Raw genomic sequence first — 22,473 nt, 5'->3', positions numbered from 1 at the left:
TCCTCCACTAGAACAGCCCCTTCTTAATGATCAATAGGTAGGGGAGCTGTTATCTGGGGTTTTTTTTTTCAGCTCTCTTGAAGTATAACCAGGGCACAGCGACGCATCCAGCCTACTATGCTCATCACCCTCCCATTTCTGGTTAGTGTTCTCCAGGTGGCCTGTGTAAACGCTCACATCACCTTTGGCCAGGGGCTCTGTGGCTGCTGGGGACGTCCCCAAAGCATGTGTGCAGAACTGCTCCTAAAGACACAGTCTGGCCCTCTAGGAGCTTATGATCCAAGACGGAGGGACCCATGTGGATTTATGCATGGGGCACACCCACAGAAAATGAAGTACTATCCTTTCAAAGCAGACAGAATACTTTATACGGAATCCAGAGAAAAATGCACATAAGGTTTGGGGGGAAGATTAAAAGCATGTATAGACGTATAGACTAGAAAAATATTCAGGGGGATACCATGTCAAGGCAGGAGAAGAAAGAATGGGAAACCATTCGCCCTTCTCTGTTGGATCTCCAAAGGCTTCTTAGGATCTCGACAGACAGATGGGCAAAGGACCCAACTAGACCACCTGAGGATGCAGATAACTGATCCACCAATATGAACCAACTCAATCCTCTAGCCAACAAAGAAATACAATGAAGACAATAATAAAATACCACATTCTACCTATCACATTAGCAAAGATTTCTAGAAGTCATTCTCAGTGCAGGTGTGAGAATGACAAAGTCACTTTGTCCAGTGTTGCAGACACTGTGACGGCGCAAGCTTCTTGGAAAACCACTGGACAACCTGTATCTAGAGCCTGAAAAGTGTTCCTACTCGTACACCTGGACCTGGGGATTTTACTTCTGAGGAGGTATTCTCAGAGTCTTTTCCAAAGAACAGAAGAAGTTCTGCATAGAAGTAGTCGTTACAGTGCTAGTCAGAACAGAAAGCCGAAGAGCCAAACGGGCAACCGTAAGGGAATGATTCAGCAGAGTGGTACGTTTACATGATGGGAACATTAAGTAGGCACTAAAACAGTATTTACAAGGAGTTTTTAACAACAGGGAAAGACCATTATATAAGGTTCAGAAGAAAACAAAAGCAAGATACAAAACTGAATGTGGAGACTGGGCGCAGTCATGGGCAAGTCCATGCATAGCATGGATGGCGAGGCAATGTTTCTTCTTTGTTTTTTTAGAGGAGAGAGCAAAAGAGAGAGAAAAGCACGTGAGTGGCGGGGAAGGGGAGAGGGAGAGAGAGAATGGGGAGGGACAGGAGTGGGAGAGAGAGAATCTTAAGCAGGATCCCAACATGGAGGTTTTGCTAGATCCTTAAGCGGGATTTCAAGACCCTGAGATCACCGCCTGAGCCAAAATCAAGAGTCGGACGCTTAACCCATCGAGCCACCCAGGCGCCCTGGTACGGCCACCTTCCTATGGTTGTCTTTAGGCTGGTTTTTTGCTTTATATTTTTCTGAGTTTTAGTAGTGGTGAGGAGCAAGTGTGCTGGAGCCAGACTTCCTGGGTTTGAGTCCTACTTACCCACTTACCCACTGTGTAATCTTAGTGAATTACTTAGCCTTCCAGTATCTATTTTCTAATCTGTAAAATGGGGCTAAAAGTAGTACCTACACTTCACAGGAGTTATTATGAAGATTGAATGAGTTCATATGTACATATTATAGAATATAATTTGATAACATAATTATATAATACTTGTATATTTTTTTAATATAATACATGTGTTTGTTAAGTAAGTAAAATTAAAAAGTGACATGATTTTATAACAACCTAGTCCTCAAAAATTAAAAAAACCCTAGTTATTAAGAGAAATAAAATGTTCGAAAGGGCAACAGGTAAGTCCCTCAATAATAACCCAGTGTGAGAATGGACATGGCAACAGGCATGAGATGCATACCCACTTCCCAGGCAAAATTCTCTGGAACATTCTTGTCCCTGTGGGGATCTGAGCTGTATGTATCTTGCCCATATTGGTTCCTAGATCCTGCACTAATTAACGCATATCTTGATTTCTTCACTCACCCCCGCGCAGGCTCAAAACAGCAACAAGTTTGAGTGGTTTGAAGGAACCTGGGATGAGTGGCTTTGTGGCTTGGGAGGCTCCTTGGACTGATCTTGATTTGGGGTACCTGGTGGCCAGACACACATATCAGGAGGAAAGCATGACCGTGGACCACCATGGCTGGTTTATTAGAATGTAATGCCTCCTCACTGAGGAGAAGAGACAATATTTGCTCTTTCTATCACTCTGCTGGCTCTGCTCAGATTTGTCACCCATCAATTCCCCAATACTGTTCCTCAGTGTACTGTTACCCTTCCAAGAAGAGAAGCCATTTCTCACTCAAGTGCCACAACTCCCCAAATAGGGACGTTAATCATTCAGGTATGTCAGGCACACGGATAGAGACCTTCATTGGCCTTTCGTGAAAACCAATTCTCTCTCTTTCCTATCTTCTCTCCTGCTTCTAAGAGAGCAGGAATGTTGCCTGGCTTCAGCCTCCATCTGAGTGTAGTGATGTGTGAGTACAGAAGGTCGGTCATGTGGAGAACACACCGGGTTCCATCCCCCAGACTTCCCCGGCCGCCTGGATCGGCATCAGAAGGCAGAGTGGACTGTGATTCTTGCCTGCGGATGTCTTGGCTGACACGGAAAACAGTTGAAACCAGAATGGCCCCGCAAGCACGCTGGATCACTCTCACAGCCAACTTGGGGAAAGAAAATCCTCTTTATTAAATCCCTCCCTCCGAGACGCCAGTCACTGGAGATGCCAAGTACACTGGTGTGGATGGCTGGGGTCAAATCCAAGAGCTTTAACAGACCCTCTTCCCAGTGCTACTTCCATAAAACTAACAAAATTTTAAAAAATTCCGTTAGGGTCTTGCCACACGCACAAATCCTGAAAAAGCCTAACCCATTTTCTGATGAATGGCTCCTGTATTCCAGCTGTTGGATTTCGTGGAGTGAATTTGGATGGAACTCTACCTCTCGGACCAAAAGCAAAATGAAGCCAGATGTTAACACATTTCGTGGGCATAAGAGTGACGGCAAGGTCAGCTAATCAGTCAGTCCGTGGGTCGGTGCTGGCCAAGGGGCTGTCGCAGAAACCAAGAAACAGAAGATAATACCTTGTCCTCGAGGACTGAGAATGCAGTTGGGGCGAGAGCACCCATAGTTACAGCAGTGTAAGAACACACCCAGACATTCATGTTGGCAATAATTTTGTTAGCTGTCACCTCCGGTTATAAAACCACCCCTCCCCCATAATTCTGCCTCCAAAAACGGCAGGGGTGGGGGACAGGGAAGAATCTACAGATAAACTGGATCTACCCAAGCTGCAGCTCCTGAATGTCAAGCAGAATCATTCCTCCTCTTGTCAATTTTGGGAAGTTTCTTCCCTTCTAAAAACACACCTGTTTTTCTAATTATATATATTAAAAAATGTATGGAATTAATTGTACCAACCAGAATAAGCAGAATAGTATAAACAAAGAAGGAAAAAGCTTTTTTAATTTCCACATTCAGATATGGCCAGATAGAGCTACACAAAACTGGAATGTTCTATATATTGCTTGGTCTTCTGTTTTCCCCCGTAATATTCTCTATGCGCTTCACACATCACTAAACTTCATTCTCAAAAAACGTTCCCCTTTGTCCCACGGCGTCACTGATGCCTCTGTGATTTTGGGTTTGATCAGGAGTCTGCAGTCACTGTTGCTGCTAGGCCCGCGAAGCTGGTGTGGGTTTCCTTCCCGAAGCGGACGGGGGTGGGGGACATCCAAGGAGAGAGGAGCTGCGTGGCTAAGTGTGATGACAGAAGGCTGTTCTCTAGGGCAGCACCACCCAACGGAACTCTCTTCGATGATGGAAACGATCGGTTTCTCCCTCTATCTTGCTGTCGGTACAGGAGCATCCCGTGGCTGAGCTAGTGCAGTGGAGGAAATGGCTCTTTCACTGTGTTTCACTTTAATTAATTAAAACTTAAGTAGCCACGTGTGGCTCGTGGCTCCTGTCCTGGACAGCACGCTCTCGGGCAGTCCGCCTTCCCAGCGTTAGCAGACTTTGTTTCAGAAATGTTTCTGGTTAAATTCCTGAAGGAAAAACACATGACCCACCACCAAGGGTTTCAATAAAAGCCAGACAATGATTCTTAGACTCGTGGCCTCCAAGATAGGAATTTATATTGGACTCCTCATTACATTTATCTTTTCTTAAAAATCCACCACTCCAATCTTTGTGGAGGAAACCAGAATATACATACATCGTAAGTAAACAACAGTCAGCCAGCTTGCAACCCTCTGGAGGGCTGATGAGTGACCGTCTGAAGCATTTCAGCTCTCCTGAAGGAGCGAGCCACGTTCCCTTCTGGAAGTGGGAGAAGGAAAAGGAAACAGGTCGCATACTTCCTGCCTAGCTTGCCGGGCCTGCTGGGAGTGGCAGCAAGTCCAGTCCCGTCTTCAGCGGCCCCACCACAGGAGGGTGGAGCCAAGTCCAACACTGAGGCTCGACCCACTGTTCGCCCCCTGGACGGGGATGAATACCATCAGCCCGCACCTCATCAAGGGGCTGCATCGGGTTCTGTGTACTTAGTGGGTCTGTCTATGTAGCAGATGGCTTTGCAAAACAGAATTCTCATTTTCCTTTACCATGAGGCTGGGAACCACCACCAAACTCTGGGCACCAGGAAAAGTGCTGGATGGATGGTGTGCAGAATCAAAGACTGACCCCTCCCCGTGGTAAGCTCTGCCGGGACCACGATGACAACTTAGAGAGGCGGGCAGCCCGCAGGGGGAGCCCCTCACAGGCCATGGCGAGGTCCCCCAGAACTACTTCCCCAACCAGGCATGGCCTGAGCAGGCTTGGCAGAATCCTTTATGAGTCTTCTTGGAAACCATGACAAAGGCCATCACTTCCCAAGCCCCCTTGAGCCCTTTGGATGGGAAAACTCTTCTGTTTCTGTGTGACCAGGGCAGATCCTTTCAGGGGTCAGGCCAAGCACTGCCGTGCTCAGCCCCGGCCAGGCCTCAGGAGCCGGCGGCTTCCTTGACCTTCCAGAAGGAGCACTGATTGCTGTGTGTGCTTGCCCCCATTGCTGTTTTTCTGTAAAGTGAGGGGTTCGCAGTATTTACCTGATAAGGTACCTGCGCAGGTTCAAGGGGGCTGAAAGGGAAGACCCGTGTGAAGGCTCGCGCTCTCCACGTGCTACTTTGTCTTCTTCTTATATGAACACAAGCATTTCCAGTTTTACACTTTTATTCACTCAAGGACTATTTACTAACCACCCAAGTGCCGGAGACACAACGGTGGCTAAGACGCACTGCGTGCCTTCTTGCAGTTGATGTTTTAGTGAGAAAGAAAGAGAAACATGTCCACGAGAAACCCAGTAATACAGTTTCATACTCTGTAGGATGATATAAAGGACACTTTCAGGGACATAGAGAGTCCGACTCTTTTCTCCGGCATGCGCGCAAGGTAGGAAGAGGAAAAGGCAACAGGTGAGAGAGAAGCCTGGGTGCTGACAGCCGTTCCCTTTGTTTGGCCCTGGCTCGTTGTGGCAGGTACAATTAGGGGGCGTCCGCCCTGCAGCTCTGCTGAGGACCAGCCCCAACAGTCTTCCTCCGTCAGCGGCTCTGACCTGCTCGTGCCTGGGAGGAGGACGCGCAGATATGAGAGGTGCAGGGACAGCTGGTATGCCTCAGCTCTTGGGTGGTACAGCCGTTAGCTAGCCAAGTGGGAGGAAGGATATGTATTTATGAGCTTTATGACTGAATTATTTTTCCGCAGAGACTATAATTTTGTGGGTTACTTTAGGAAATGTAGAGGGTTTTTTTTTTTTTTTTTTTTTTTTGTCTCAGTCCTATAATTGCTGCAGGAGCAGGGGCATGGGTGAATCTGGGTGATGAACGGGACGGGGCGGGGGGCAACTCAGAGAGACCAGGGACAGGGACAGACAAAGTAGACGCATGACGCTGCTCCCCTAATTTCTCCTTCTCCAATACTCTTATAGCTCTTTGCACATATTCCCTCCTACTCTCTGGGAATCCTGGAGCCCCCTTTGAATACCTTCTGTGATCCATGGCACAAGCCATCTAGAAGAAGAGAGGAAAACACAGGTAAGCCTCTGCTAAAGCTCCCAAAGGCCATAAGCATGTGCTCTTTGGCATCTTGACTTCTCAGCCTGATTTTATGCACTCCAACCTTATTTAGAGAAGGGCCCAGAGAATCACACGCTTACTACTCACATGGTGACTTCGTATGAGAAAACTTGTAGGATTCCTTCTCGGGTGACCACCTGATATTCCTGACTTGTAAGCAGGTGATTCAAACAAACATTTCCATTTGCAGAGACAGCGAGATGGAAGCAGAGGACCTGTTGCATTCCCTGCCTTTATAACCGGTACTTTGCTTATATGATGCCATGCAAATAAAAGTGGAAAATACACGCAACCATTTTAATATTTCCAAACATCCAGAAATTTGAAATTATTTATGGATCTAGCCTTTATCTTAAAACAAATGAGCAGCAGGACTCAAACAGCCACTATAGAAGTTCCTACTAAGTTCGGGGCTTTCTCATTTGCAGTCCCCTTGCTTGGGCATTTTTGTGGAACACTTTGGTTAGTGTTATGCCAACTGCTCGAGAATTCTGTCAGAAGGGAAGAAAGGAACTAATGTTTATTTGCTCCAAGTCAAGTACCACCCTACGTGTTTCAGACAGAAGATCTTCATCCTTACAACAACTTTTGAGTCAAGCAGTGTTGTCCCCAATTTATAGACAAGCAGAGAAGTTAAAATAACTTACCTAAATCCTCAGAGCTACCGAGTTTCAGAGCTAGGACTCAAACCCTGGTCTCTTGGTGACAGAGTTCATACAGACTAGTAGGGCTTGAGCTCATGGACCAAATCATTTTAAACACAGTCTTGCCATTTCTGTTGACGTCCCTTACTGCCAAGTTCAGAGGCACTTTACTCACGCTGGACATAATGTAGAAACACTTTCATTAGGGAGAAAATCATTGAATTAATTACTAGAAATCAATAAAATCACCTAACTGCTAAAAAATTCTAAAAACCCTCAAAAGTAGAAAGAGAGACATTTTAGACACTTCCTTTGGCCAATTTTCTGATTTAGTCACTATTTTATTTCTACCCCTTACATGAACAACTTGGATCTGGGTTTGAATCGTGGATGACCCATTTAACCAATTGTGTTAATTTATCCAATTTGGACAAATTATTTTCCTGCTTGAGCCTCATTATCTTTTAAAATAACACCTATTTTATTGGGTTGTGGAAAGCATTATACATGAGCGTGTTTATAAAAGCATATATTGCATTCCCTGGCAGGTAGGAGGCCCTTAGTAAATACAGCAATTACTATTGCCACGAAATGAGCTCAGAAGTATTTCTAGATTCTGTATAATGTACAAGCAATTCTTTAGAAATGTTTCCCTCTCATAGGCCACCGCCCTCAGGTACAAAATGATACTGCTCTTAAAATTGGAATCTCCACAATTTGATTGTCATTTTTTGGCTCCTGGCCATGGCCAGCAACATCCTCCAGGTCTTCATCTAGCTAGAACTCCATTCAGTCTCCTCCCTGGAGGTGGTGGAGAAACGGACTCTTCATTTTGACACAGAGTCTATAAATGCAAAAGCCGCAGGGACGGCTCACAGACTGGGTGAGGAAGACAGGTTTTTCTCTGGGCTGAGAACTGAACCAGCTTCCACAGCACTCGAGCTATTTACGACTGACGTTTAAACATCTACTGTACTAAGAAAGAGGAAAATAATGGACATAATAACCCTTACGATTCCATGTGGACACATTCCTCTTGAAGGAGCCCGGAGACAGTGGTTCAGAAGTCGACCACCGGAGCAATTGCCTGGTCCCCTTGCCCTCAGGCCGAGGGGCTGCAGCGTGGGCCCACCTGGGCCCAAGAAGGGGCGTCATTTTCATCTGGAGCATCTGCTCCCAGTTGGTGGGTCACAGAGAGACGCGCTTAGGACGCTCGGTGCTTTCCTCTGCTTGCGCCCCTCACCGGTCTGCATGAGCTGCTAAAGCGTTTGTTACCACGAGCCACACTCGGCCTCGGTGTCGTTTCCAGGGCAGGGTTGGGGGAAAGGGAGAGGGTCTGCTAGTATGTCTGCAAAGGGTTCCACAAGGGGCTGGGAGTGGGCAGAGCCTGCTGCTGATAGGGACAAAAGGGAAAGGCGACACAGCAGAGGGAGAAGGACGGCAGGCGTAAAACACTCCTGGTTCAGAGATGTAATCCAGTTTCATTTAAATATCCTCCACCCACCCAAACCCCTAACGCGTGGTGGCCTCTGGCTTCCAAATTCTCAAAAGTGATAAGCTGCCAAAGTAAACTAATTGCAATGTGTCTCAGTAAGTGCCATGTGTGGGTATCTGCAGTTATAGTAAAATGGTTCAGTGAATCCTGACAGTGATAATGAAACACTTGGAAATGACATAAAATAAAGACTCTCAAAACCAGAAGACCCGAAGAGTCTGAAATGGATCCGAAAGCCGGGCTTTGCCACGTACCGGCTGTGTGGCCTTGAGGAAACCACAGTCTCTCTGAGCCTGAGAGTCCCTGTGTCCAAAAGGGGGATAATACTACTCACGTGGCAGCATGATCCTCACGGTGGGAAGAGAAAGCAGCGGAGGGAACAAATGGATGGGGCTCACTGCCCTGTCGCCCATGAGTTGCCACCCACACCCCAACACCTGCCTGCGATTCAAACATCCTGGATACCTGCGAGGCCCAGAATGGAGGGTTCGGGATCTGGCCTTTCTGGGTCTGATGGTTGTGTGAAGTGACATCATCCCGAAGTGGCCACTGGTTGGCGTTGGCAAGAATGAGCTGGGAATTTCTCTAGAAGCAGGCTCCACCGCAAGTATGGGTACCCCTACTGAGTGGGGTCACATGAAATAGTAAGTGTGGAACTAGCTGGCAAACAGTAAAACCCACTGCAGATTCCAGCCCTGCTGTCTGATTATAAGCCTGGTGCTACTTGTCCTCCTACTTTCCCTGAGTCCAGAGGTGTACCTGCCCTGGCTGAGGATGGCTCTGCCCCATAAAACTCACACCAACTCCCGCAGGGCTATTTGGGCCTGAAGCAGAACAAGGAAAGAATGGCAAAGAACGAAGACTTAATTCTGGGTGCCCTTGGCCTTCCAAGCAAGCTGTGCTGTAAGAAAGGTCTGGCAGAGAAGAGGATCCCAGACAGAGATTAAAAGAACGGCTACAGCCACCCCCCCACCCAGCCCGGGGGTCTAGGCGAGCCATTCTGGTCTTGATAGTTTTTAGGTTGTGCTATATTTACAGGACTTCCCCAGGAAGTAAAGGAAGAAGGAAGCTGGAAAGTATTTACTTCCTCTACCACTGGCCAATTGCTTCCTTTGGATTATCTTTGATTGGAGAAGCATGGCAAGGGAGCACGGAGTCCTACACTTGGGGTCCAGGCCAGTGACTCCTAAAGTGGGAGCCACAGCATTGGCTCCAGCTCAGCTCTAGGCAGACTTAGTGAATCAGAACGTTGGTGCGAACGGCCTGGAAATATTCATGTTGGACAAGGTATTTCTTACACTAAAGAGTAAGAGGTTCTGAGAACATCTTTAGAGGATTTTTAATCTTCTGAAAGTTTTCCAAATGAAAGACCAATAGGAAAACACAGAACAGCTCTGATTTCATTTGAAATGGAGGAAAAGAATGCTTCTCATGGGCCTCTCTTCTCCTCAGCTGGTCCCCAGCCCTTTCTGCTAGACTCTGAGGACTCTCAGGGATAAAGAAATAATGACTGCCCTCAAGAGACTTTGGATTATATTCTCAGCAGATATGATTAAGGTGGCCTCCTTTCCCATCCCAGTCTCTTTCCCGCACATTTAAGTTCTTGGTCAAGGGGAAATCATGGGACATCATTTGCGTGACTCAGAAGTCTTGGTCTTACTGTGGGCCTCACAGTGATCTTGAGACCTAGACTTCTGTTGTCCAGCTGTAACCAGATTCCCAAAATATATCTGGTCCACTAACTAGGTGACTTCTTGCTTGTTTGAATCCAAGTCTGTGATTATACAATTTTCCAGCACTCAATCTAAGAGTGGGCAACTTTCCCGGCAGTCAGATGGAAGGGGGTGACACCAATCCTGGAATCCAGTGATATTCTTAAGGTTTTGTAAGTGGAACGTCCACTCTGCTATCTCAAACCCACTGACATATATTTCTCTACTGTTCTCCTTCAAGCCCAGATTTCATCTCAACTTAACATTCTAGACAGTAGATTTGGGGAGGCTTAATTGTATGCAACAGGAACTTTACTGTGAGGCAGAGGTTCAGGAGATATACTCAAGCCATTGGCACAAGTGTGAGATGGGGCCCCCTCTTCACGATCTGGGGGCTTGTGCTCTGATGGGTGTATATAGTCTACAGGCTCCTTCCTTTCCTGCTTCATCTCATTCCACTGCACACTAAAGTCCTGATTTTAAGTATGTATTAAGCACCTAAAATTTTGCCAAGTGCTACAGGTAATACATAGATGGTATGATTCCCTGCCTACACATGGACCACGAGGACTATTCTCTCACTGAAAGTTTTCCAAATGAAAGACCAATAGGAGCAACTAAGCTCAAAGATTCTGATCTATGAACCTCCTATACCACAGCCTTTCAGCGTGACTTCCTGTTCTAACACGGAATTTTATTTTTTAATGGAGGAAGAAACAAAGATGATGAAGGTATGATTGGCCTGGCCCAGGTGACCTGGAGAGTTCTGCTGTTCCAAGTCACCCTTTTCTGCTGGATGCCAGAGAGGCTATGGAACCTGAATGGGAAAAAGAGTGGGCAGAAGAATTAGGTAACTTGATCCATCCACAGAACGCCCTGAGCTCTTTTACGAAACCATGCCAAGTCAAGGAACTTGATCAACTACTCTGAGTTCCATCTCTAAATAGGGGCAGAGATATATTTCCTACTCTCTTCACAAAGTTATAATGAGAATTCAGGTATTCATTCAGCAAACATCTTACTGAGCAGTTCCGTTATAGTTACCAAGTGCTGATAAACTTTTGTACTTAAGAGTAATTTATAAAACATACATTGCAATATAAATGTAGGTACTCTCATTGACCTCACTGGTACTGGTAAAAATGCTGCACCAGCCCAGATTGACAGGTGCAAAAGACCTTGGGTAAATATTTGGCTAATTGAGATTTCTGGAATCATTTTGCCATAACAATGAGAAAATTTAAGAATGTGAAGAAGAGGTTGTGCTTTGGGATGTGTGATATGAGACTGGGTTTGGTGGAGGAATGTAGAGGGGGAAGGGCTGGTTGTTACACTTAAATGATCTAGAAAAATGCCTGAATGTTTTTACTTCATGGCTGCATCTTACAAAGTCTAGTTCTTAAAGACCTTGCGAGAGAACGAAATGGAGAGTTTAATCAGAACAATCTGGTTGGGGAGGGAAATTTTCTGTAATCAGAAAGGGAACTCACAATGTAAGTAAACCAACTAGAAATTCTAAGGAAACTGGGATTGTTTTGCAACACGGTCCGAGCCCAGATGATCTGAATGAGTGCAGATCAAGGCAGTTCTGGTGTTTCATTGTTGCTCTTTTGTTTTGTTAACACAGTGTCCTCATTACCGGTCACCCATATATCCTGATGTTGGGTACCCCCCACTTTATTTTAAGGAAATAATAGCCCACAACTATTCACATTTTTTCTTCTAAGCCATGAACTGCTTATCACAATTACAAGGAAAATTCCAACTAAAAATACAAGAATCACAAGACACAGATTGCCATTAATATGTTCAGCCCTGAAGAGTCCAACTAAGCAGCCTGTAAAATAGAATTATAAGAAAATATTTAACTTGATTTGAAGAGCTCCATTCATTAGAGGCTAAACTTCATGAGTTTCAGATAGAAGACAGAACGTTTGCTTCTGGAAAAAAAATGTCATTAATTCTCCAGAAGAATGAAAAAGCACTAGATCTGTAATAATGTTCATCAAACACTTTTCTATAAATGTTTTTAAGTTAACTGACAGAGAAGTCACAATAGTCAATGAAACAGAAATTTTCTGGATATTTTCCTTCTCTTCGATACATTTTTGGATTCCAATTAAGGAAAACAAAGTGTCACACTGTGAGCAACACAGCCTGCCTGGCAGGGCGAAAAGAGCGAGCAAAGTGCTTAATAAGTAATATAACCGCCCAAGCAGCAGTTATGGCCCCTTCATCCTTGTTATAATGAAACTACCTTTAGAGCTCACTACAAATATGAGAAGATGCTGAATCACATTACTAACCAAAGGAAAACGCAAAACAATGTTGCTGCACATGCTGTTGAGAATGAAAATGACTGACGATGTCTGGGGTGGGGACATGCACTCTGCTCTGCTGCGGAGCCTAAACTGACATGGTCTTCATTAAGGGATCTACGGCAGGACCTACCCAACTTTAAAATGCACATATCCATCAAACCGGCAATTTCTCTTCCAGAAATAATTCCTGAGGAAAGTATGCAGAGGGATACAGATGTGTGTGAGGGTATTCGTGTAAACACTCACATGTGCATAAAGAGATTTAATATAGCATTGTTAATAAAACCAAAAAAATGTCTATCAGTAGGGGAATGATTTTTTAAAAATGACATGTTTCTGTATGTACTACATAATTTTTTTTTAAAGGAGCTGATCTATAGAATCTATAGGCCTTTACCTAGAAAGCAGAAGCATATATATTTTTTAAGTTAAAAAAAAAGTAAGTCATAAAATAAAATGCAGAATGTGAGCCCATTTTTATAACAGGGCATGTGTGTATGTATGTATATACATGTAAGTTTATGTAAGTACACATACACACATTTCATTTCTATAAACATCTAAAAAGTCATTAATAGTTTTGGGGTGCCTGAGTGGCTCAGTCAGTTGAACAACTGCCTTTGGCTCAGGTCATGATCCCAGCGTCCTGGGATCGAGCCCCATGTTGGGCTCTTTGCTCAGAGGGGAGCCTGCTTCTCCCTCTCCTGCTCCCTTTGTGCTCTCCCTCTCTCTCTCTCTCAAATAAATGAAATCTTTTTTAAAAAGTTACTAATAGTCTTAATAGTCTTTACCTTTCATCGTTGCTGAAAACAACTTAAACTCTTTATAAGCCTAAGTACACTAAGCATCCAAAAAAAAAAAAAAAAAGAACAGGTAAATTTTTTCTTTTCTAATTTAAAAACATCAGTGAGAATATTCAAACTGTATTTTAAGGACTGTGCCAAGAGTCTAATAGCCCTGACTTGATAGTAATCCGGGTTCCAACAGTTACTCTCACACGCATGTGCTCGAGAGGCAAACACGGTGCATGTGAGGCTATGATACACACACACACACACACACACACACACCGTGGGGCAATCCCACTGGAGACAATGAGAGAGAGAGCGCCCCCTTCCCTAGAGCGACGTATCGGCTGGCTGAGGCACAGACTCTGTGGTCAGAGGGTCTGCGTGTAGTTTCCAGCTTCACCGTTTCGAGAGTGAGAAATCTGGGGCAAGTTATTTAACGTTTCAGTGATTCAGATCCCTCATCTGTAAAATGGGAGTAGACAATGCCTTCTTCATAGTGTCGTTATGAGACCAATGAGAAAGGGCACCGTAAGCATTTGCCACACTGCCTGACGCAGAAGACACGAGATCTAGTGGTCAGTGAGAGACCCCTGTCTCACAAACCACAGTCCCTGTAGTGCCTGCAGAATTTTAGCCCCGGAAGGAACCCCATCATTAATAGCTCCACACTTACACATCTCACAAACGGAATTCCCAAGCAACTAAGCACTTCCATCGTACTTGGATCTACAGGCACCATCATGAAGGGGAAGGAGTGTGGGACTGGGGTCAGACGGTTCCCCAAACCAGCTTGGACATCGCTAGGTGTGTGACCTGGGGCAAGGTGCTTCATCTCGCAGCCTCGCCTGGGAGACCAGGGCATGCTGGTATTTTTACTAATGTTATTTTGAGGATTTAACAACACAAATGGATGTATGCAGAGCACCCAGCATCTGGAACACGGAAGGAAAAATAACGATAACAACAACCAGCTCTAATTAACTGAGCATCTACTACGGGCTATGCATTTTCTCTCATTCTTATATCAACTCTGAAAGAGAGGTATTACTACCTCCTGAGTAAGAGCCAGGAAACTGAGATTCAGGGCACTGCATGACTTGGCCATAGGATTCCCATTCAGATCTGCCTGACTCCAAAGTCTTTTCATCTACTTTTTTTCTTCTTTTTTTGGTCGGGGGGGGGGGTGGTGAGGGAAAGAAAGATCTTAAGCAAGCTCCATGCTCAGTGTGGAGCCTGATGTGGGACTCAATCTCACGACCCTGAGATCATGACCTGAGCTGAAATCAAGAGTTGGGAGAGCTACCCAGGTGCCCCTACTTTCTTTCCTATAGTTCATTATTTCTCTGTGTCGTTTGGGCTAATCACAATTTCCCCTTCTGGTAATCTCCTCTTCTGAGATAATATGACCACTGTAGGGGTATGTAAGCTAGTGGCTGTAAACGCTCTGAAAACTTTTGGAAACAAGGGACTTTTAACTCTGGGAACGCCTCCAACACTTCTTCCCCCGGCTGCCGCAGCTACAGGTTTCAGTGCAGGATACTCGGCCCCAGGTATGCAAAGACTCCAATTCACCTTACCGTGTAAGGGAATCATTAGATCATCCTCTTCCCTCTAGGGAGAGGTCCCAGGCCGTTGGGTAAGCACTGGGTATGTAATGAGAGGAACACAAAGAAGGACCAAGTGCCCAGAGAAAAGAGGGGCCCTGGAAACTTGACTCCTAATCACGGTTTTGCCAAGGGCTGGCCCTACCGATCAGCCTAAGAAGCCATAAGCAAAAATCTCTCTTTCCTCCTCCCCAACACCCCCATCCTTTTATTATTCATGTTTATTCAGTAAACTTTTATTAAGCATGTTCTATGTGCAAAACATTTCCTGTCCTGAGGAAACCTTATAGTTATCTCAGTCATCTTAGTATCCTTAAAGCTATATGGGTTTTAGTCTGTGTGTGTGTGTGTGTGTGTAGATACTTAATTACATGTGTAGATTATTCACACTTCAGTCGTTTCCATAACCAAATGTTTAAACAGCTCTTCTGATGAAGATGACCATCCCACACCCCTCCCACGAAGCCCAACAGGCTGTGATGTCAACTACACCCCCCTCGTACACACCTAAATTTAACTTTTGTTTAATAGAATTAGCACACTGTCAGAATTCATCAAGTACTAGTTATGTAAAACTGCTCTTGGGTAATTTTGTAGTAATTAAGTGTATAAGAGTAATTAGGAATTTCTCTGGATCTAATCATCAATCCCTAGTACTATATAAGCATTAATAACATCGTGGCTGATACCAAAAATTAGTCCTGAGGAGGATTGCTGCTGATAACACTGGAATAACGTGAAATGTGCTTGTTGGCTCATTCTCCTTGTATGTCACAACTTTCTCAGTGAAGACTATTACGTGCTGATTTACAATCAATCTTATTTGTCTTCCCTGAGATTTCAAGGGGGAAGTTGTGACACATGCTTAAATTCTAAGCAATTTCTAGACTTAACTACTTCAGTATTTCACAACTTTACCTATGCTGATGTGACTACATTTCCTGGGGGGGGGGGGTTGTTTATTGTCTCTACAATTGCCTTTAAAAAAAAATAACCTTTAAACATTTAGCTTAAACCCCCAGAAATGACATCAGTCATGGCTGTAACCCGTAAGACTCTTCTGGAAAGTACCATTGCACAATCATGGGGTGGCTGGGTGATAGACATTGTGCTCTGGTGAGCGCTGTGAACTGTGTAAGACTGTTGAATCACAGACCTGTCCCTCTGAAACAAATAATCCCGAGTCTTGTCTCGGGAAAAGAGCGAGCCCTTACGCCAGGAGTGCCACTCTAACACGAGAAACAAACCTGGAAAAGTCTTGTGCTCTGGACAACGTGGATTGCAAATAACAGGCTCTTTGGGAAAACCTGGGATGGGGACAGACCGCTCAAAATCTACGAAACCTTCTAACTCTAGCAGTACCAACATAAGAGGGAATCTGGGCAGCCAGTTCTATGTGGCTAGAGGCTCCTTGGTAGTTTGGAAATGCACACAAGTGTCGGCTGGAAATGTTGGTTTGCAGGAACTGAGGCAACAGGTGCTAGAACCAGCTTGTGGGAAAGACCGCGATCTGCCCGTAGCTGAGGGCCATGCAAGGCCAGGAATGCACCTCTCTGGGAAAGGGGCTCTTAGGGTACTGCTCATTCTCAGCTGTATTAAAGAGGGTTGAAGGGGCTCCTGCCTGCGTAGCAGCTAGGCTGAAGGCTTTTTTCATTTCCCTTTCTTGCTATTCCAGCTCCTCTCGCCTATAAAAGACTGCGGGTGAATGAACACAATTCCCCATTATTCTGACCTCAATCCTCTACTTACAGTAGCATCTGAGTGAACTAGACTGTTGTTCAGTCACTGTTTGGGTGTGGGTGTGGTACAGGTGTGGTCCAACATAGTCCCAGCAGTTAGGATGCAACGTTCCCACCTCTCCAATTCCGTTCCCTACAACAATGTCATAGCCTACTTTCCTAAAATACCAGGCTGGCTTCACCGTTCAGTGGGATTATACTTAGCATGGTCCCAAGTCCCTCTAGGAGCTGGACTTGCTGGTTCCCAGCCTCCTCTATTTATCTTCAAAACCCTATTCAAGAGTCATCTCTAGAAACGCTTCTATGACACCTTCTTCTGAATAAACCAGGTACCTCTTGATAGCATTATTATTATTATTATTATTATTATTATTATTGCATGTATCACTGCATTGATTAAATGACATTCATAACTGCCTGGCACCTAGTGGGTGACCAATAAATGCTTGCTGAATTGAACTTGGCCTCTCCTTGATGGGTCCAGAAGCAGGAAGGTTGTGAAAATGCTGTTTTAGGAATTCCCATGGCATTCTAACAGCCTGGAATGAATAGGGCATTTAAAAAGAAATTATCCATTAGTACCATAACAAAATGTACAAATATCAACTCTCAGGCAACTAATCCAGGCAAAATTCTAAAGCTTGCCCGGGCAAGAGAAATGGTCCTAAAGAGAAAGAAAAGACTGAAGAACAAGCTTACATGATTGGAAAGAGTTGTTCCTATGTTTACATCTAAAATAAAAGACTAAAATGTACTTAGAAGTTGCCTTGGAGATGCCACCCAAACAGAGACCCATAAATGCTATCCACATTCAAACATTAAAGGAAATGACACCTCATCCACCTTACTAATGAAGGCAACATAAATGGATGAAGTCGATGCACAATCAACAAAACTGAGCTCTAGTCCTGGGTCACTCGCTAGGTGAGGGACTCAAAAAAGCAGCACTGTTAATCTTTTCAAAGTGTGCCTTTTACAAAACACTCATTAATATTGTAATAATGTATGGCAACAGATGGTGACTATAGTTAGCGCTGGGAGCACTGAGGAAAGTACAGAATTGTCAAATCACCATGTTATACACCTGAAACTAACATAACATTGTCAAGCATACTTCGAGGGTAAATAAATAAACACACACACACAGAGCACACAAAGTCTAAGCGCTCTTATTGATTAATACGGCATGAGCAAAGCTCAGTGGGACGTCTTTTTCTTCCTCACCTGGAAGACCAAAGCCCTTTGAATTCTAACTTCCGTGGCTCCGTGTAAAGCAACAGCATCTACATACAAGTATATTTCCCCATGGAAAAATGTAAATACATATTTACTTTGGTGTGCCTTTGACTCAGAAACACATAGATGAAGAACGTGGCTTGGAAATGTGGACCTCTTGTTAAGGATGCCTGTGCACTTTGCTAAGAAGGCGGCAATGCCTAGACATTTTGTATTCTTCTCTGTCTCAGCTCCCATCTCTAAAAATATACTGATGACATTTTTCTCTGACCTCTACCTACCGCAGGGAATAGAGAGAGGATAGGGGTGACAGCGCTCATTAAAGCCATGAACTTCTTGAAAGACAGAACACTCCTTTCATTGTGGCTATCATGTTAGCAACCCCGCCAGAGTTCTCAGGGTTTTAAAACTCTAGTTTTATTAGGGTTGAGGTTCCCTGTGACTAAGATGCTGTATGATGCCACCCAGCATACTAGTCCAACCAAAGCTGCTAATAATTGCAACTCATTTAGAAGGTCTCTGTGCCTCTCTTTGCTCCCAGCACTGTATCACCCACTTGAAAAATATTAGCTCAATTTGCTCTTTATCCTAAGGAGCAGTTGACGAGAAGTGCTCGTGCCTAGCAAGTTCCAGGAAAACAGTTTCAGACAAAATGCTGGGAGGATGAGGTAAGGCTGCATGTGGATCCCTACTCCTTCATTCTTAGCAGTGGCCCAGCGGTTAAAGCATGGACACTCCCTCTGTGCCCATCACAGCAACCACTTGCCCATCTTCTAGAACAAAGTTATGGTTTCCCAATTTGCATAACTACATCCCGATCTCTTCCAGAAAGGCTTGTCATATGTATTTATTTTTAGGCTGCTGCTAGCAGTTTCTCATTGGCCATGGGAATTTTTAACAATTGAAGTAAAAGTTACAGGAAAAAAAACCCCAACTCAATGGATTCAAGTTGACAATATATTCATTATTCAACTAAAAAAGAGAAATATGGGAGAGGAGCCTTTTGCCAGGAAGCAGGGCGAAATGATAGGGTAGGTCTCATTTTCTGTGTAGTCTTGTTTCATTTTACATTTGTTGAATGAGAGAGTGTCAATCATTTATTCAGTAAATATTTACTAAATGCCTACTTTGCCCCAAGAATTATGTGTGCCCTAAGGCTAGAAACATCCCCATTCTCAAAGGGTCCAATAAAGAAAAGGGAGGGAGAAGAAGGAGAAGCATTATATTAATTTCCCAAGCTGTGCCACGTGCTTTTCTTGTGGACTCTTCGTAACCACTGGTGAGAGAAGGTAGCTGAGACCCCCAGAAATTGTTCAGAGTCACACAGTTGAGTGGATTGGTATTTGTAATCGAATTGGGCTAATTCCAGAATCTCTTTTAAAATGTCTTCAGAAAGCAGAAAAAGAAGAAAAGAAATTATCCATTATCCCTACCGTCATGATTTAAAAGCAAAACAAAGCAAAACTGTTAATGCTTTAGAAAATTTCCTTCCATTTTTTTGGTGTATGTGTAGGTTAATTTTTGAATTTTTACAATATGTTTCACAGTTGTCATCAAAGTGTTATATGGCCTTTCATTGGAACTATGACACGATTGCCTGAAATACTCCATTATTTTTTATAGCACCAGGGAGAGAAATCATTGCCAGTCATATGATGCCACTGACTGACACATGTCCAGATCTCGGCAACGTTAAAATGCGAAGGGTAAAAATGGTGTGTTGTAGGATCAGTGACCTCTTCTGTATTCCAGAAAGCCCACACTCGTCTACCTCCTCCCTGCCGGTAAGGGTAGCTTCCTGGCATAGGGGACCTGGATCTCCCCCACATGAGAGAAGCCCCTCTCCTGGGTTGGGAGGGCTCTCTCGGCAGGAAGAGTGCTCTCTTTGTCTTTCTCACACATGCATTGCTTTGCATACAGTAGGAACTCAAGAAATATTTCTTGGTTGAATAAATACATAACTAAAGCTTAAGAAGAAGGTTACCAACAGAAGAGAGTAACCATTACCATAGGCCCAAACAGTGGTGGGAGCCCACATTTCGTCGGGGAATGAGGGTTTGTGTGATTGCACTCAGGAAGAGAGGAGAAGAGATGGGTGGAACTTGGGAGTTGGAGCCAGTGGCCTGGGCTTCTCAAGGTGTTTACCTTCCCATAGCCCACTACTCTGTCCACATGGACTCCTCTTTGGCTGTCCAGACCCCTACTCTGATGCCCTCACCCACACCTACCTCCACAGCACTGCCTGATTCTGCCATCTTGGGAAGTCACTCACACTTATTCACACTCAGCTGGCATACTGATTAAGATTTATTTGGGGACCCATTAACATCAAGTAATAACTCACGTGGAGCAAACTCAGGGGAAACAGCAAGAGGCAGACAGGGGAGAGTCCTATTTTTCAGAAGGAGCTGAAAATCTCCTTTAAATGGACAGGATCCCCTTTGCCCCCAGGAAGTAAAAGGCTACATATAGTCTGAGTCCATGCAATTTGACAACTCAACTCAACTTTCTATGGATGTTCACAAAGATACCTACCTGAGTCGGCAAAATCAGTGAAAATAAAGAAAAGAAATTCAGCCAAACTTAGTTCTCCATGGATGTTCTGGGTTCAACGCCAGATCTTCACATTTTGAACACCATCATGATTTCTCTGGCCTTCCTTTCCTCCTTTTCTTTCTCTCTGCACTTACCAAGTACCTTAGCATGTAGAGAACTGTGCTAAGTTCTCCAAGAAAAAGAACAACGGGTCAGAAAATTCTGACCTCAGAATGAAGCTTACACATTAATAGAAAGGCAAGTGTTCCTCACAAAGGAGTAACTTAACAAGGTAGAGAGAGAGTGAGAGTGCTATCTGAGAGACACAGGGGACATGCAGTCAGAGACTAGAGCCAGGAGAGATGCAATCCAGCTAGGACACCAGGGAAGGCTCCAGAGAGGAGGTGTCATTTCACCTGGGCCTTGAAGGATGGAGAGGTTCTGGGAATAGGGGCCCTGGGGAGGGGGAGGTATGCCTGGGCAAAAACCCTCCTGTTGCTCCCTTTTAGGTGACTGTTTATTATTTAGGAGACAAGATGCTGTTGTGAGGGCCTCTCTATGAGGTGTTAAATCACTGGTCAGTAAATGGATCATCATCTTGCGCTGACCATTCCAGGGCGTCATGAGTTATACCAGCTTAGGGCCAACACCAGGAAAATGCTATGAGATTTCATGCTGATGAGGTGTGACATCTTAGAGCAACGTCCTAAAAGCCAAAGCCTGGCGTGTGACCGAACGAGAGGGACCCAGCGCCGGTCATGAAGGCCCTTGTCTGACAGCAACAACACAGTATCACTTTCCAAGACTCAAGGGGTGGTCGGCTCCCCACTTACCATGGACGTGGATCCCATTTGGTTGAAAGGAAGAGTTTGTTTCGGGCTGGTAAGACTTCAGGTGTGGCCCACCCACTGGCTGCTGGGTGTGGGGAGGCTGCGTTCTCGGCATTACTGAAGAAGGAGCTGGAACTCTCCGGGGGCTGATGTGGTGAGGAGACGGGGCAGAAGGTGCAAACCTGGGAAGACGAGCATGAAAGGAAGCGTGAAGGACATGAAAAAGCGGGAGCAGACACAAACTCTTCAAAGCCAAATTCCGATTTCCACACTGGCTGGATAAGAGCATACAAAAAGCCCTCAAAAGAAATTGGTGAACACCTTTTCTCCCATTTTTAACCACTGACTTCTCAGCTGAGATACTGAGGGGATAAAAGAAGTCAACAAAGGGAAAATGTAGTCACAGTTTGGGTTTGTCAAGCCTCTTAAAATGCATTTCAAATACTCTGGGTTTGGTGAAATTCAAAGCACATCTTTTGCCAGTCCCCCTTTTCTGCTAATTTTTAAATTCGTCTGCATTTTAGGGGAAATTTGATCCTTATGTTTCTGATTCATTTACACTTAGCTCATAAACATTTTGTTCTGAGAGACATATCTGAGGTCCAAGAAGTGTTACAAGTCTTTATTATAAGCTTCTCTCATCCTGTTCTCTTTAAACAATACATTTTCTTTTGCCAAGAATGAGTGAATTTAAACCTCAAAGATCAAGTGTGGTTTGAGACCCAGAACCTATCTGCATGGGTTCTGTGCTCGGCAAAGAATGCTTACTGCTCAGGGCACAACCATAACGCCATGTGGGACATTTCTGCAGTCACATGTGCTAATCACAGTGAAGCCATTGCTAGTTTCTGAGGAGGGACAAATACAAGGTGACCTGGTCAACGAATCTGAGACACAAGCCTGACAACTGTCCACCAGTCTTCTAATCGTAAGGGGACATTGGCAGGGTCCAACTCCCTGGGTTTGAAGCGACTTTCAAGGTGCACTTGGCAGAGCAGTGTTCAAGTTTACCAGCGTCCACAGACCACCAAAGTGACCCTCGATGCCAGGTCACTAGGGGGCTGGCACAGGGAACCCATCAGTGCTGTGAGATGAAGTGACAAAGTAACTGGGGAGCAAAGTGTATCAGCAATGAATTGTTTCATGTCCCCAGAAAGGCCCATGATGTTGAAAGCTTTCAGTTGGCTATTCCTTATGCCGAGTGAAAAGACAGGCTTTGTTGGACGCTAACATGGAGCTGTGGCCGGCGGCATCTGTGGCTTACTGCACAAGAACGAGTCCCCTCCCTTTGCTGGGCTTTTGTGTAGGGCCATAGAGGGTAAGAAGGGAAACTGAACCAGTCAAGTTTATAAAGCAATTTGCACCGTTCTGAATCAGAATATTTAATAGGGCAGAGCTTCTAC

At 44.7% G+C, this 22,473-nt stretch overlaps 1 protein-coding gene across 4 annotated transcripts in view; it reads right to left on the bottom strand.

Annotated features, from left to right (window-relative positions):
• The window catches only part of GLIS3 (GLIS family zinc finger 3), a 442,028-nt gene that overhangs the window by 5,639 nt on the left and 413,916 nt on the right, over positions 1-22,473 (bottom strand). For all 4 annotated transcript variants that reach the window (XM_064579470.1, XM_064579469.1, XM_054509147.2 and 1 more), the window contains one exon: positions 21,074-21,252. In XM_064579470.1, the coding sequence (XP_064435540.1) occupies positions 21,074-21,252 (179 nt within the window). The remainder of the gene's footprint in view (positions 1-21,073; positions 21,253-22,473) is intronic.

Source organism: Mirounga angustirostris, unplaced genomic scaffold (genome assembly GCF_029215605.1).
Source record: "Mirounga angustirostris isolate CCGP_5_RB_7025 unplaced genomic scaffold, mMirAng1.0.hap1 SCAF_15, whole genome shotgun sequence".
In the NCBI taxonomy this organism is placed as follows: Eukaryota; Metazoa; Chordata; class Mammalia; order Carnivora; family Phocidae; genus Mirounga; species Mirounga angustirostris.
Note: the sequence above shows the minus strand (reverse complement) of the source record. Positions and strands in the feature narration are given on the sequence as shown.